We start from the raw sequence: 13,120 nt of genomic DNA on the forward strand, positions 1-13,120 counted from the left end.
CTATCCGATATTAGACGGTGAGATGACACTGTGCGCCTGTGTGAGTGCAGTCAGCTAACATGTGCAGATGATGTGAAGTCAATAATGCATTATGAAAAAATGGGGGGGGGAATCATGACCTTGATGAGCTCCATGAAGCTTAATTAGGCCTAAAGGTTGATTTACAGACAAGTGTTCATGGAATCTGGTGAGGTTGTGTTTTCCTGTTAGTGCAGGACATTTTTGTTTTGTCAGGCAGCAAAACTTGATGCTTTGCACTGGTTCAAGTTCGGATAGACGAGAAAGAAGACAGTTTTGTCTGAACACAATTAAATGAAGTGCTACAGGATCATATTTCTTTTGTTTGCAGTTGTATCGTTTCCTGAGCAGGCTCGTGTCTCGACAAGCGCTGGAAAAAACTACACAGGAAGCTAAGACATTTCTCAGATTGTATACAGTCTTGTCTAGAGGCCTTTTAAACCAAGTTGTGGTGGAAAAAGAAAAGCTTTTACATGGAGTCTATTCAGAGAGAAGTGACAAGATCTTTTTCAAATTCATGTACCTATATCAAAGATGCTCCTGATAGCCCCCCTGCTGTTGCAATGGAAGTAGCAGAGATGTAAATGAACTGGAGGGAACTGGATGGTGAAGAATACAAATGAGGATGGAATGCTCATTCCTCTGCTCTTTGCTTCTTCTTCTTCTGCTCTTCTTTTTCATCACCGTCTTCCAATTTCTCCCAGTTTCCATCCCCCTCGTTCTGTTAAAAGACTAACTAGCATTCTGTGTCTTTCAACATCTCATAATATGATCTGGGATTTCTCTTAAAATATTCAAATTAGAATGGCGTCTGATCTGTTGAGCAAGACCACAGCGGCTTTGTGCAAATTCCTTTCCCTTGCTGCCTTGCACCATCATCATCCTGACAGACTGATGAAATAAGAATACAAAAATCAATGGTTTTTTTTTCTTTTTTCCCCCTAAATGGAGCATCATCTCTGAAATAAAATATGTGATAAGATATCAGTTTAGTCTGTGCCCCATTTGTCAGAGTTTTGGCAGTGGTGTCCCAGTGTTTGATAATCCATATAAGTTCTGGACTTACATCAGCCATGCCCATGACATCGGCTTTCAAACACCAAAACAAGTGGAAAAAATGGTAACACTGCCTTGAGTTAAATTTAACACAAAGGATTTAAGATAAATGTTAATATCTGTCAAACCAATAGTGTAATTCTTCTTTGCAATGGTAACACAGAGTCAGCAGTCTACCTGATACCCTGCTGTTAGCTGGATATATGCAATATTTTCTTTCTTCTCCACCCCTGCGTGGACCTGACTTTATAAGAATAATTGCTGTTGTAAAGGATATCTCTGGATTATAGAATCAGCACTGTGGGAAGGGCCTTGAATTAAAGGTCTCGTTTCCTTTTCAGACGTGTTTTGCTTGTATCATAGATTTGACGTGAGGGGTGCAGGGTTCAGAACCTGTATGGCTCAAGCTGTGTCCCCTGTGGCTTCGAGCTAATGCCATCCACCACACTTTTCTTTCACCCAGTATCCCCGCAGAAAGCTAGCTTGTCAGCTCAGGAGTGCAGAATAATGGCAAGCCAAGCAGAGATGCTAGCTCATTTACAAGCAGCTGTTTAGCTCTCGCCTGAGCAGCGAGGAAAATCAAAGGCCTGCGTTAACGGTAGACGACAAGCATCGGGAGCGTCCCTGTCACACTCTTCATTGGCTCTCGACAGAAATTATCTGGTTTCACATCAAAATAAGGTAGAGACCTCTTTTGTGTTCTGGGCACAATGATGGCAGCGTTAGTGGCTGAATAGGCCTTTTGATCGGCCTCTGCTTCCCTCCTGAACTAACTGTGGAAGCATTTGTAACTCAAGTTTCAAAGAGTCATTTTAATATGAAAACCGTTTACTAGAAGGGAGATAGCCCTGGTAAAAAAGCAGAGCAATTGTCTGGCTGATGTGTTAGATGAAGACAGCATCGCATTAGTTAAATGTTGTTATTTCACTGATGGAAACTCAAGTTTGTTGGCCCAATTAAGTTTAAGAAACTCCTCTAACTGTATTTCTTTAGTCGTTTACACACAGTCCTTTGGGTTTCAATTCAATTCAGATTCAATTCAAAGATACTTTATTAATCCCAGAGGGAAATTAGAGTTTCAGTACACACAATGCTGAGATCAGACATACATACATAGGCAAAGACACATGACACGAATTGGTGACTGTGGTCATTCACAACCCGAGTCGCGCTACCTTAATAGTGATCAGAGGGTTTATATGAGGATTGGGTCAGGTGGAGGAAAATAGGCACTTCAGAGTTACCCTCCTATCCTAACCCTATGCAAAAAAAAAAAAAAAAAAAAAAAAGACCATGCAATGTCTGGCTTCATGGTAGAACAAGATGATCCTAATGATTCTCATTTCTTTGAAATAGGGAGACATTTTGCCCATTACCTCTGCTTCAGTGATACTCACATCCTACCAGATGGTCACTTTCCAATTGATTTGGCTCATCGGTGAGGAAAAAAATGAATTAGATTATTACGACACCAAAGAGACAGTGCTTAATTGGTCCACGCTACATGCTGGAGTGGGGGTTATCATAGTTCTTCAACTGCAAACCGTGAATGGACAGAATGTCAGTGGAAAGGTTACTTAAAACATTAAAATAGCAGCTTGGGAAAACTAAACTAAGATTTGTCATTGTGTGTATAACCCCATTGACATAAACCAATCAAATTTAATTACTAGCATGTTGCAATGACAGTTAAAATCGCTTGAATTATGTATGAGTTAGAAAAGTGAGGCATTTCTTCTATTGTTTATTTTTTCTAATTATTTTAATTCAGGTCTCTGCAATAAAATAGCAATTATCCGTCTGTTCAACAACCAAAATATAGTTAATAACAAATAATGACTTGTTTTAATGCTTTATGTTTTAATGATGACCAGTGGACTTGATTTGATTGAGCGTCAACAAGGTTGTGAATTGAACTTTCTTTAGCATATTTCTATAGAATATTAACTACACTGACTGATCTTTCATTTTGATAATTTGCTGAATGTTGAGAAAAGTGCTGCATTTTGACATTTGGTTGATAACAATCTCTCTCTGGATGTATAGATTTGGGTACAGTTTTGCAAATTAAAGTACATCCAATTGCCATCACAATTGCCTATTTTTGCTCATTTTAAATATATTTTTAAACATGTTCTAAATTCTTTTGTATATTTTAACATTTTTTTTGTAAAGCGCCTCGTGATTTTTATCTTGAGAGGCACTATAGAAATGATACTTTCTTCTTCTTCTTCTTCTTCTTCTTCTTCGTCTTCTTCTTCAAAGAAGTAACACTTGAAATGTTGAAATGCTTTTTGTGAAGATGACAGTGTTGAGTTTATCTTTGAAAAATGTGTCCATGTTTTTTTTTATTATTTATTTTTTGCTAGGCTACATTTTAAATTTACAAAAAAAAAAAACAATCATCATTTTTACAAATTGGCCATATATAAATCATTCAGCATAGCAACTGTGAGTCAAAGACTGAACATGGCTTGAAATCAGTAGTTGAACTAACTTCCAGATTTTTTATGGTTGGCTTACCATAAGAGGCTAATGAACATTGTTGGAAGATTTGAGCTTGACATGCGTGTAAAGATTTCAGTTTTATCCTCACTTAGTTGTGGAAAAGGTTTTGCCACGCAGGTTTTCACACACCCAAAACTGTTTGTAAACACAGTCAGTTTAGAGGTTACAGTAGGCATAAAAGAAACATATAATTGAATATCAACTGCATAACAGGGATAGGCGACATCTTTAACCCTCCCACTGTCTTCATCGGTGACCCCGCGAGCGAAGTTGACAATTGAGCAGGACTGATGGTTTATCCCTTGAGGTCCACGTGGCAGGGGTGAGGTAGTTCTCGTGGCAGGGGTGAGGTAGTGCTCACTCCTCACCCCTGCCATGTGGACCTGAAGGAATAAACCATCAATCCTGCTCAATGGTCAACTTTCCTCGCGGGGTCAACCATTAGAACAGTGGGAGGGTTAAATGAACTTAAAATGAGCTTAAGTGGTAGAATATTGATTACAAAATACATAGACACCTGTACTGAGCCATGTGGTACACCATAATTCAGCTTCCTTGGAAGAGATCCAAAATGAGATGTAGCCGTAGAAACCGTGCAGTCACGGAGGTATGAAGCAAACCATTGCATTGCAGTTCTGGATACTCCTGCAAAGTATCTCAACCTGTCTAATAAAAACTGGCGATCAACAGTATCAAATGCAGAAAATGTGGTACATGATTAGGTTTTTGGCTGCTGCCTCTTACCAACAAGTTTTCCTGAAGAAATCTTCTTGATATCTCACCAGTATGAAATATGATTACCTGTCATGTTATGGTGTAAGAATTTCAATAATATAATGGACTGTTTTTTTCTATGACATTTGTTGAAAAATACAACCCTGTCCTCAACTCCAAAACTGACTGTCATCATTTTGTATTTTGATACAATATAATTAGTCATAAATGTATAAAATCAACACACGGTTAAATGTTTTTCCATGATGTTATGATTTCATTCCTTTTAAACAAGTTTATAGCAACAAGTTCTCTCAGCTGCTGCTGTCAACATGTTAGGCTTTCTTTAGATGGGATTCTAGGTTTTCAAAAGCACTTCTAAACCAAACCAAACCTACAAACAGTCAATATTTCAACATTCACATGCCTGCTGTGGTTTGCTGTCACCATATGGAAAGTAAATAATTTTCATATCAAGAGTTCCCTGAAATAATTATGCTAATGATCCCATGGGCAAAATAATGATTACTTTTCTGGCTAATTTGAATAATGAAATTACTCAGTTAAGTGAGCCAGTAAGCATTGGATTTTTTCATGTTAGAGTGTGATCACATTAGTGTGTTGCAATTGCAATGCATGATCAATGTGGGTTTGGCTCCCTCATATTATCTGTATGGGAAGAGTCAAAGACAATTCATCTGACGTCATCACAAAAACTGTTGGAATAGAAAGGAAGATGACCAAAACATTATTTGAAGATCAGATCAGATGTCCGTGTGCCCCAGGGAAGCTGAGGCTACCCCGTAGCTCATTACCAGCGTGTGAATGTGTGTGCAAATGGGTGGACGACTGATTGTGTTATGAAGCAACTTGGGGGTTGTAGAAGCCTAAGAACAAATACACAAATACAGGCCATAATGAAATATTATGTATTTTACTGTCGGTGTAAAAATAACATGTTTACTGTGGCTAATTCTGTCTACTCATAGACTATTGGGTGTTCATATTGATGTGTCTGTGTCACTGGCTCACCATGAACTAAAAATGCTGTCTGGCACCAGGAGAAAAAAAAGTAGTTCAGCCTGGGGTCTAATCAATGGAGAGAGGCTTTCACAGGTTGTTGACAACTATGATGCATGAACCAAGATGGCTAATAAAAGGCACACGGAGGACGGTTGTTTTGTGCTGAAAATGTTTTACTCTCCTTGGCGTGGTTGGGAAGCAGCTAGTGGATTTCAGCAGAAGTCATGCCGCTCTGTTCTGTTTTCCTCTTTAAGAAGAGACGACTGATTTAGCTTTAAATCACAAAACCAAAAGCAGACGGCGGACGGCTCTGCTGAGTGATTTAAGTGTTTTACCAGGGTTCCCGGGACACGAAACATTGGTTGGTTTGGCCGTAGATTTGCAGATCAAACTCAGAGGTCTTACACACGGCCAAAAAACAGATCCCTTCCAGCCACAAAGTAGGCCTGTGCAAGTTAATCTATCCCACCCAGCAATATTTAATTGCTACCCAGTTGATCTATTTGAAATCTTTACGACCCCTTTAGTAACACAAGCTAATGTAAAAGCATGAGACAGATTTGGTTTTACATAACGGGTACAGACAATTTACATTTTAACATTCATTAAATTCGTTATATCGAAGAAGAAAAAAATCCTAATATGAAAATTTCAGTTTTTCAACATATATATTAAACTTTTTTGTACTAATATAATAAATATGAACATATAAGAACTATATAAAAGTCAGGATAATACATCTACCACTGCCATGTCATTGTTTAAATATATTTAAAAAAAATTGTTTTATGCAGAGGGATATTTAGGTTACTTTGAGAGTCGCTGCAAGTGGTTTAATGGTGTTTAAAGTTCAGCTGATGATCGACTGTAAAGTTATGTTGCTATCGTGTTATTCTCGTTGTTTTCCTCTCACTTTCTACTTTCACTCTACAGCCGACTCCTCTGATAAATTGTTTATCACCTTTAACATTTCTGTCTGAATCCTTAGAGAAAAAAACTGAGAAAATGTAAAATTAGCTAAAACCCATCATATTTGAAATCCTCTCTTTTTTTCCATGAAAAGAGATGAAAAAAAGAGAAAAAGAGAGAAAAAAGCTGTCAAAAACTGAGTTGAAGGGGGAAAAAGATCCATACTTGATGATTGTGTTCTTGCAGACAATAGACGTTTGATGGACTCGAGCAGCTGCCCAGCGCCGTACAGACCCTTTGTTTACTCTCAGCTTTTTTCACTGAAAACCTCAGAAGTTAGACCTTTACCAGAGTTTGGTGCACAAATCAAGCATTAGACAATACAAACTGACATTTATCTCCCTTTGTGAAATATCACAGCGGCATTTCCTGGCAAGGACCACAATGCAGAATGCTAATCACCTGCCACTGTTGCTTAGCATTTAACCAGACAAAGATAATTGTATTGGTTGTTAATTGATGAGCCATTCAATAGGGTAAAACAAATTCACCCCTTCTTGACCAATTTCAACCCTCCATGAAAGGAAACATACATGTAGTTTGATCCCAAAATACACACGTGGATCTGTTTTAGTTGTCTCTGAGCCAAACAAATTAGTGCACCAGACATAGTGAGGGTGTTTTTTAGTCTCCTATGACTGTGAACTAATCCTCATTAGGGAGACAGAGGCTTTGGAAACAACATAGCCATCATCCAAGTTGTAGGAAGGTACCTTGTTTTCCGAGGCCTCAAAGAGGTGACAAAGTCACCAGTGGATGCTGGAAAACTCCACTTATTAGTCAAAGAAGTCGGCACAGGAGCAGCTGGCAGTCTTATTAAACTTCCTGCCCTTCTTTAATATTTCACATGTCATCTCTGTAGAAAGCTGCTCTTATCACAGAACATCCAGATTCATGAAGTTTACCTGTACATACTTCACTTTTACTTTTAAAATGGCTTTTGGCATTGTTCATATTTGCAGAGCTACGTTATTGATTTCTTTTCAAAATTTTCTACACCCCCCTTTCACTTCACGTGTGCTTTCAGAAACTCTCTCTCTCTCTCTCTCTCTCTCTCTCTCTCTCTCTCTCACACACACTCACACGCACGCACGCACGCACGCACGCACGCACGCACACACACACACACACACACACACACACACACACACACACACACACACACACACACACACACACACACACACACACAAACTGGTTCATTTTTCCTGCCTCCCAATAGTCCTCCCTTCAATTGTCAGCTCTGCCAAGTGGATTAAATTACACTTATGTTGTCAAGCTTCTTGTTCTTTTTCATTTTCTCTTAAAAAAACAGAAGCAAGCTTTTCAAGAAAACTACAATTCTCTAGTGGCAGACTGAAAATTACAGTGAGTTTCCATATTGAAATGAAGCAAAAAAAAGAAAACCATTAAATTATTGATTCTTACATTCATGCCAACTGAAAACTCTTGCTTTTGTTTGGAGTTTTAAGAGAAACAAAATTCTGGGGAATGTGTCGTTGTGTTTTTATTGATGGTCAAAAGGTGGTACAAGGCTCCAGACATTTAGGCTGACAAACTAGACTTTAATGACAAATATTGATTTCTTTTTCAGTGCCAGTTAGCGCCCCGAGGATGACATAGTAGCACTATTAGTTCTCCGCTGAGGTTGACATCTGAAATGCTCGCTCAGAACTCTGTTATATGTACAGACCAGTATTCATTGCCTGGGTTTTTCCATTAATATCAGTTCATCCTTATTTTTTAAGAAGAGTTGTGGTCTTTTGAAAAAACCAAAAAAAGTGCACGCATGTGGATGTTTTCTTTGTGTAGCTTCAGTTCGGATATCGTGTGTTCTCCACCACTTCATCGCATGTTTCTCATCTCGGCGCCTTAGCGGCCACATCTCTCTTTTTTTTCGATTTGCACTGATAGAGCTCTCTCTTCCTCTCCTCTCATCTCCCTCAGGGTTCAGTCGAGCCGCCCTGCCGTTTGGCTTAGTGCGGCGAGAGCTGTCTTGCGAGGGCTACCCCATTGATCTTCGGTGTCCAGGAAGTGATGTCATCATGATCGAAAGTGCAAACTACGGCCGAACAGATGACAAGATTTGCGATGCAGACCCCTTCCAGATGGAGAACATAAACTGCTATCTTCCAGATGCCTACAAGATTATGTCACAAAGGTAAATCCACAGATGTGGCTGTGAAGCATCAGAACACTGACTCCAAACTTTTCTAACGGAACACCACACTATAAACTATCACGTCTGCTTCAGCGTTGATTTAATTTAAAAGAAAATATACATCTGAGAGTTTTTAATAGCCTTCCACCAAGGAGAACTAACAGCTACCTTTGAATTGATTCATTCAATCAATTGAAAGCAGCAAAACCGAATGTAAGTGTGGGATGAAAAACAAAAAAGGCAGCCTTTCAGCGTCAATAGCCCACATGGCATTAATGTTAATGCCAATAATGAGCTACCTGAACCCAAACTAAAGTGAATTAGAAACTTCATTAGAGTACTGAAAGGCAAAAGAAACGGTGCAAGGAGAGTTTATTAAATAAAGAAAACAAACAGTGTTAAACCAGGCGGAACGGATCCCAGCGACCAGACACGGATTCAAAATATCCACATAACAAATTAACTTTTCCTTCTTTTTAACAAAGAGCTAATTTCACGTGACAGAACAAAGTGCAGATCCGATCTGGCTTGCAGGAGGTAATTTTCTGTCTATTGTAATTTCTGCTTGTTTTAAAATCAGCCCTGGAGGGTGCAATCTTGATTAAGCATGCTTACATTAGTCTATCGATGTTTGCTTTATTATGGCTTGTTAGGGAGGTTGAGCTACTTGCTCTTAGCAAAATGTGTGTGTGTGTGTGTGTGTGTGTGTGTGTGTGTGTGTGTGTGTGCGTGCGTGCGTGCGTGCGTGCGTGCGTGCGTGCGTGCGTGCGTGTGTGTGTGTGTGTGTGTGTTGTGTTATTTGACTATAACTTAAAGTGGTTACACAGAATGGAGCATATTGAGTGATCATGTGGCTAAATCATAAAAGCACTTCTTCCATATTAACTCACTGACAATTAAATGTTTAATACTAAAACTATTTCTCAAATGGAAACAGTCTGAGAGTAAAATCTAAATAAAAGTATAGTTCCTAATGGAGGTATGTTACAAGCCTGGTTCAATTACTTGTTTCGGCCATTTTCTTATTTTTGTTCTTCGTATTGGCTCTTTGATATTTACGGTTTACAATATTAAAGCCTGGACTGACTGAAATACGCTGGCTCACTTGCACACACTGACAGTGGGAGCTTCACAGCAGCATCTAATGTAGGTTTAATTGAAGGTTCATAATAAAAATCAGTTTTATTTTGAGTTACTTTGTAAAATGTGTATATAGCCTAGACACAACACTCTGACCTTTTTATTGTATATGTTTGGTCTGTGACATTTTACTTTAATTTGTGATTTTAGCTTCCACATTGATGGTGTAGCAAAGTTATAAATCTTGGAAGGTCACTGGAAATCAAAGTGCTTCGTTTCTGCTGTGATGTACTGGAAAGCTTCTCATCAGTAGAACCAATACATTTCCCACTTCTCCCTCCTACTGGTTTAAAATAGAATTACAATGGTCATAAACAACACGGCTGTAGCTAGCGCTAACAATGAGCTAACGCTAGCACAAGCAAGCTGATACTAAATAAGCCATGAAGTAAAAAGATCCACACTGTTGGACAAACAATATTATTACTTACTTACTTACAGTAGCAACAAGGCTAGGTCACCATCAGTTAGCCTCCGTCAGCTAGCTCAAACGAGTGTATGTTCTAGTTCTGGTTTGAGCTCTTTGCTTTGCCTCCAAAGACATTGCTCTCTTCAATTTACTTTTAGGCTCTGCCATGATGCAAACAACAAAATCAAAATTCTACTTTTTGTGGTAATATTGAAAGCCGGAGAACTGAAAAGGCTAACTGCTAGCCTTTATATGATCTACGGCTCAGTTAACAGCTATTGCAGTAAAGCAGGTAAAGGGCTTCACTAGTGTTGCTACCAGAACCACAAAACCACAAAAGTTTCAGGTCACCAGAGAGCTACATGGTTGTGTCCAGTATGAAGGTGCTCAGGTTTATGGTTGAAGAATGAATAAAAACAGCTTGAAATCAGTAGCTTAACGTGTTATAACTCTTTAGTGTTGCTTTAAAAAAGTTAATTTGCTCATCTCAAAAATATAACAATAACTACAAAAGATAATTATCATATTTAAACACTTAATGAAACATATTAAAAGCTAATTAGGTGGGTATTTCTTTTGCTAACATACTTGAATAATGTTTGTGTTTGACAGATTAGCTCAGGTGCAGCTAATGAAGAGTTGAACCAGGAACACTACTCACTACATAAGACTTAATATACAAGACCAGTTGTCACACTGGAATGTCACTGAAGCCAAAGTGCACATAATGGAATGACATATGACTGCCACAGAGAGAGATATTGGCTGGTATGAGACAGTCAGCAACTCTGGCAAGTCACTTCGGGAAATAAAAAAAATGAAATAAAAGAGTAGAGCCCCTGTATTCAGGGGGTTATTGTCAAGTCCTATTTGATGAAGTCAGATAGCTGACTCGTATTGTCTGCCTTGAAAGCCTGCAGTCTCTTCGCTCCCTGCTTTTGACCTGATGTATCAAGCTGCCCTCAGCCTTGTTCATGCAAAAAAAAAAAAAAACTAAAGTAAAAAAACAGTCCTCTGACTCAATAATACAGACTCCTAAACAGTTTCTCTACCCGTATATGTGCAGTGTTTTGGCTCATGCCTCATATGCATATCCCGAAACTGCCAAAGGATGTGTGTCAGATGTTATTTTAAATGCGTACTAAGCATTTGGATGTCAGTGCTGAGCTATTTTACTCACAGCGAAGAGTTGAAGAGGGAAAAATCTGTGATGTGTTTCACAGGTGTGTGCATGCAGGACTTTTCCTCTGTTACAGCAGGAGGTGATAAATAAATGAGCAAAATCGCCACAAAGTTTAACAAAAAAAAGGTGATTGGCACAAGTTCTTTTCACACATCACCTCTGAAGCCAGGTCCGATACGCCTTCGTTGTGCTTTATTGTTATGTGTGAAAGTACTGAGGCGGAACGGAGGGGTCAAAGTTGATCTACTGTGTATGCGGCTGCAGGAGATGTAGTCACAGAACCTAATTAGCTTGTATGTGTGAAGTGGGAGGTGGCGCTTGCAGCACACAGTTCAAATCAACAACGTGGTTGTCACCTGGCTGATTCTGTTGTGGTTCAGCATGCATGCACGCACGCACGCGCGCAGACACACACACACACACACACACACACACACACACACACACACACACACACACACACACACACACACACGCTCCGCCACGGCATTGAGTTGCTTCTGTTTGGCATGTGTGAATCACACAAGAGGGACGGTGGCGACTTCATGAGGAAGTCTTTTGTTTACAACAAATAAGGTGTAAAATAATGTGTAAAAAGGGCTATAAACTTAGAAGAAGTGCCATAATGTTTTTTTTATTTGTTTTCTTTCATTATTGAGTATGCACAAGGTTCAAGTTGGATGTTCCTATGAAGATGTGAAACCAGACTAATCTTTTTTTCAGGCGAGTGAGAACCTGAAATTTGTATTTTTATATAATTGAGCTAAAGACATCTAGCCTAGTGAACCAGACCAAATTCTTGCTTTGCAAAGTTTGGTCTAGGCATGCTCCATTGGAACCTCAGCAGCTCCTACCAGGACTCTGGCTAGCCAATCACAGCTCTCTAGAGGGGTTTCAAACACATAAAGAGCTGTGATTGGTCCATAATGGTGGGCCAATCATAGTGCTCTATCTGCTTAGTGAACAAATCACAGAGCTTTATTCGCTTTGTGGGCCAATCAGGACACTCTATATGCCTGGTGGGTGGGATGATGCAACAGAGAGAAACAAGAGTATGTCACATTCATTGTCCAGTGGAATGTGGAGATCATTTGAAAGACAACGGTAGAACCCGCCCCACAACCGAGAGCCGTCAATGGAGCATGGCCAGACTAAATAATACATTTATCTAGTCTGGCTTGCCAGGCTAAGAGACATCAGCTGTTGTGAAAAATATAAAGCCATCTTTTTCCTTCTGCCAAAATGTATTTATCTTTAAAGTGGTAATGTGTATTTTCCCTGGTGATAGGGGCCAGTACATAACTTGATCACTGCAAGCAAATGTTATTTTTGTGTTGAACCTTATCTATGGATGTCAATTAGGGTAAAAAACTCCAGCACATCAGACTTCCTTTCACCACTGGCAATGAGTAAAGAGGTAAATGTGTAAAACAACGTTTATGAATGGTGAAAGTTTTATAACCATTTGTTGCAAATCAGTAAATTAATTTTGTCCTCACAAGCTCCCATAGGAGGAAACATGGCGTCGCCCAGAGACTTAGACCTGCTTCCATGTAATTTAGAGTTAAATGTTACAAAGCCTGCAATATTTTTCAACAACTGGGCATTATTTAATTAAATCTTAACATTTCGATAGATGTTTCCAGAGATTAAGGGTAAAACTACACACTGTCACTTAAAATTAGCTTTTTTTTCAGGAAGCATTGTTTGTTTGCTTTGAGGTCTGAGCCCTTCACCTCTGCTGGGGCTAACCCAGCAAAATATGTTTGTTTTCTCCCTCATGTGGTCCAATCCACTGAACGCTCTGTGAAATAAAAACAAATAAATAAATAAATAAATAAATATTATATATAAATACACAAATCAGGAATTGCAGAGCCAAAATATTTGCCACCACACCATTACCATGGTCTGTTAATTTAGGTGTATGTGTAGGGGG

The 13,120-nt window shown here is 39.0% G+C and overlaps 1 protein-coding gene across 29 annotated transcripts in view; it reads left to right on the forward strand.

Annotated features, from left to right (window-relative positions):
* The window catches only part of adgrl2a (adhesion G protein-coupled receptor L2a), a 146,899-nt gene that overhangs the window by 46,398 nt on the left and 87,381 nt on the right, over nt 1–13,120 (forward strand). For all 29 annotated transcript variants that reach the window (XM_054752291.2, XM_054752295.2, XM_054752296.2 and 26 more), the window contains one exon: nt 8,236–8,449. In XM_054752291.2, coding sequence (XP_054608266.2) covers nt 8,236–8,449 — 214 coding nt within the window. The remainder of the gene's footprint in view (nt 1–8,235; nt 8,450–13,120) is intronic.

The sequence above is a fragment of the Nothobranchius furzeri genome, chromosome 8, assembly GCF_043380555.1.
Source record: "Nothobranchius furzeri strain GRZ-AD chromosome 8, NfurGRZ-RIMD1, whole genome shotgun sequence".
Taxonomy (NCBI): Eukaryota; Metazoa; Chordata; class Actinopteri; order Cyprinodontiformes; family Nothobranchiidae; genus Nothobranchius; species Nothobranchius furzeri.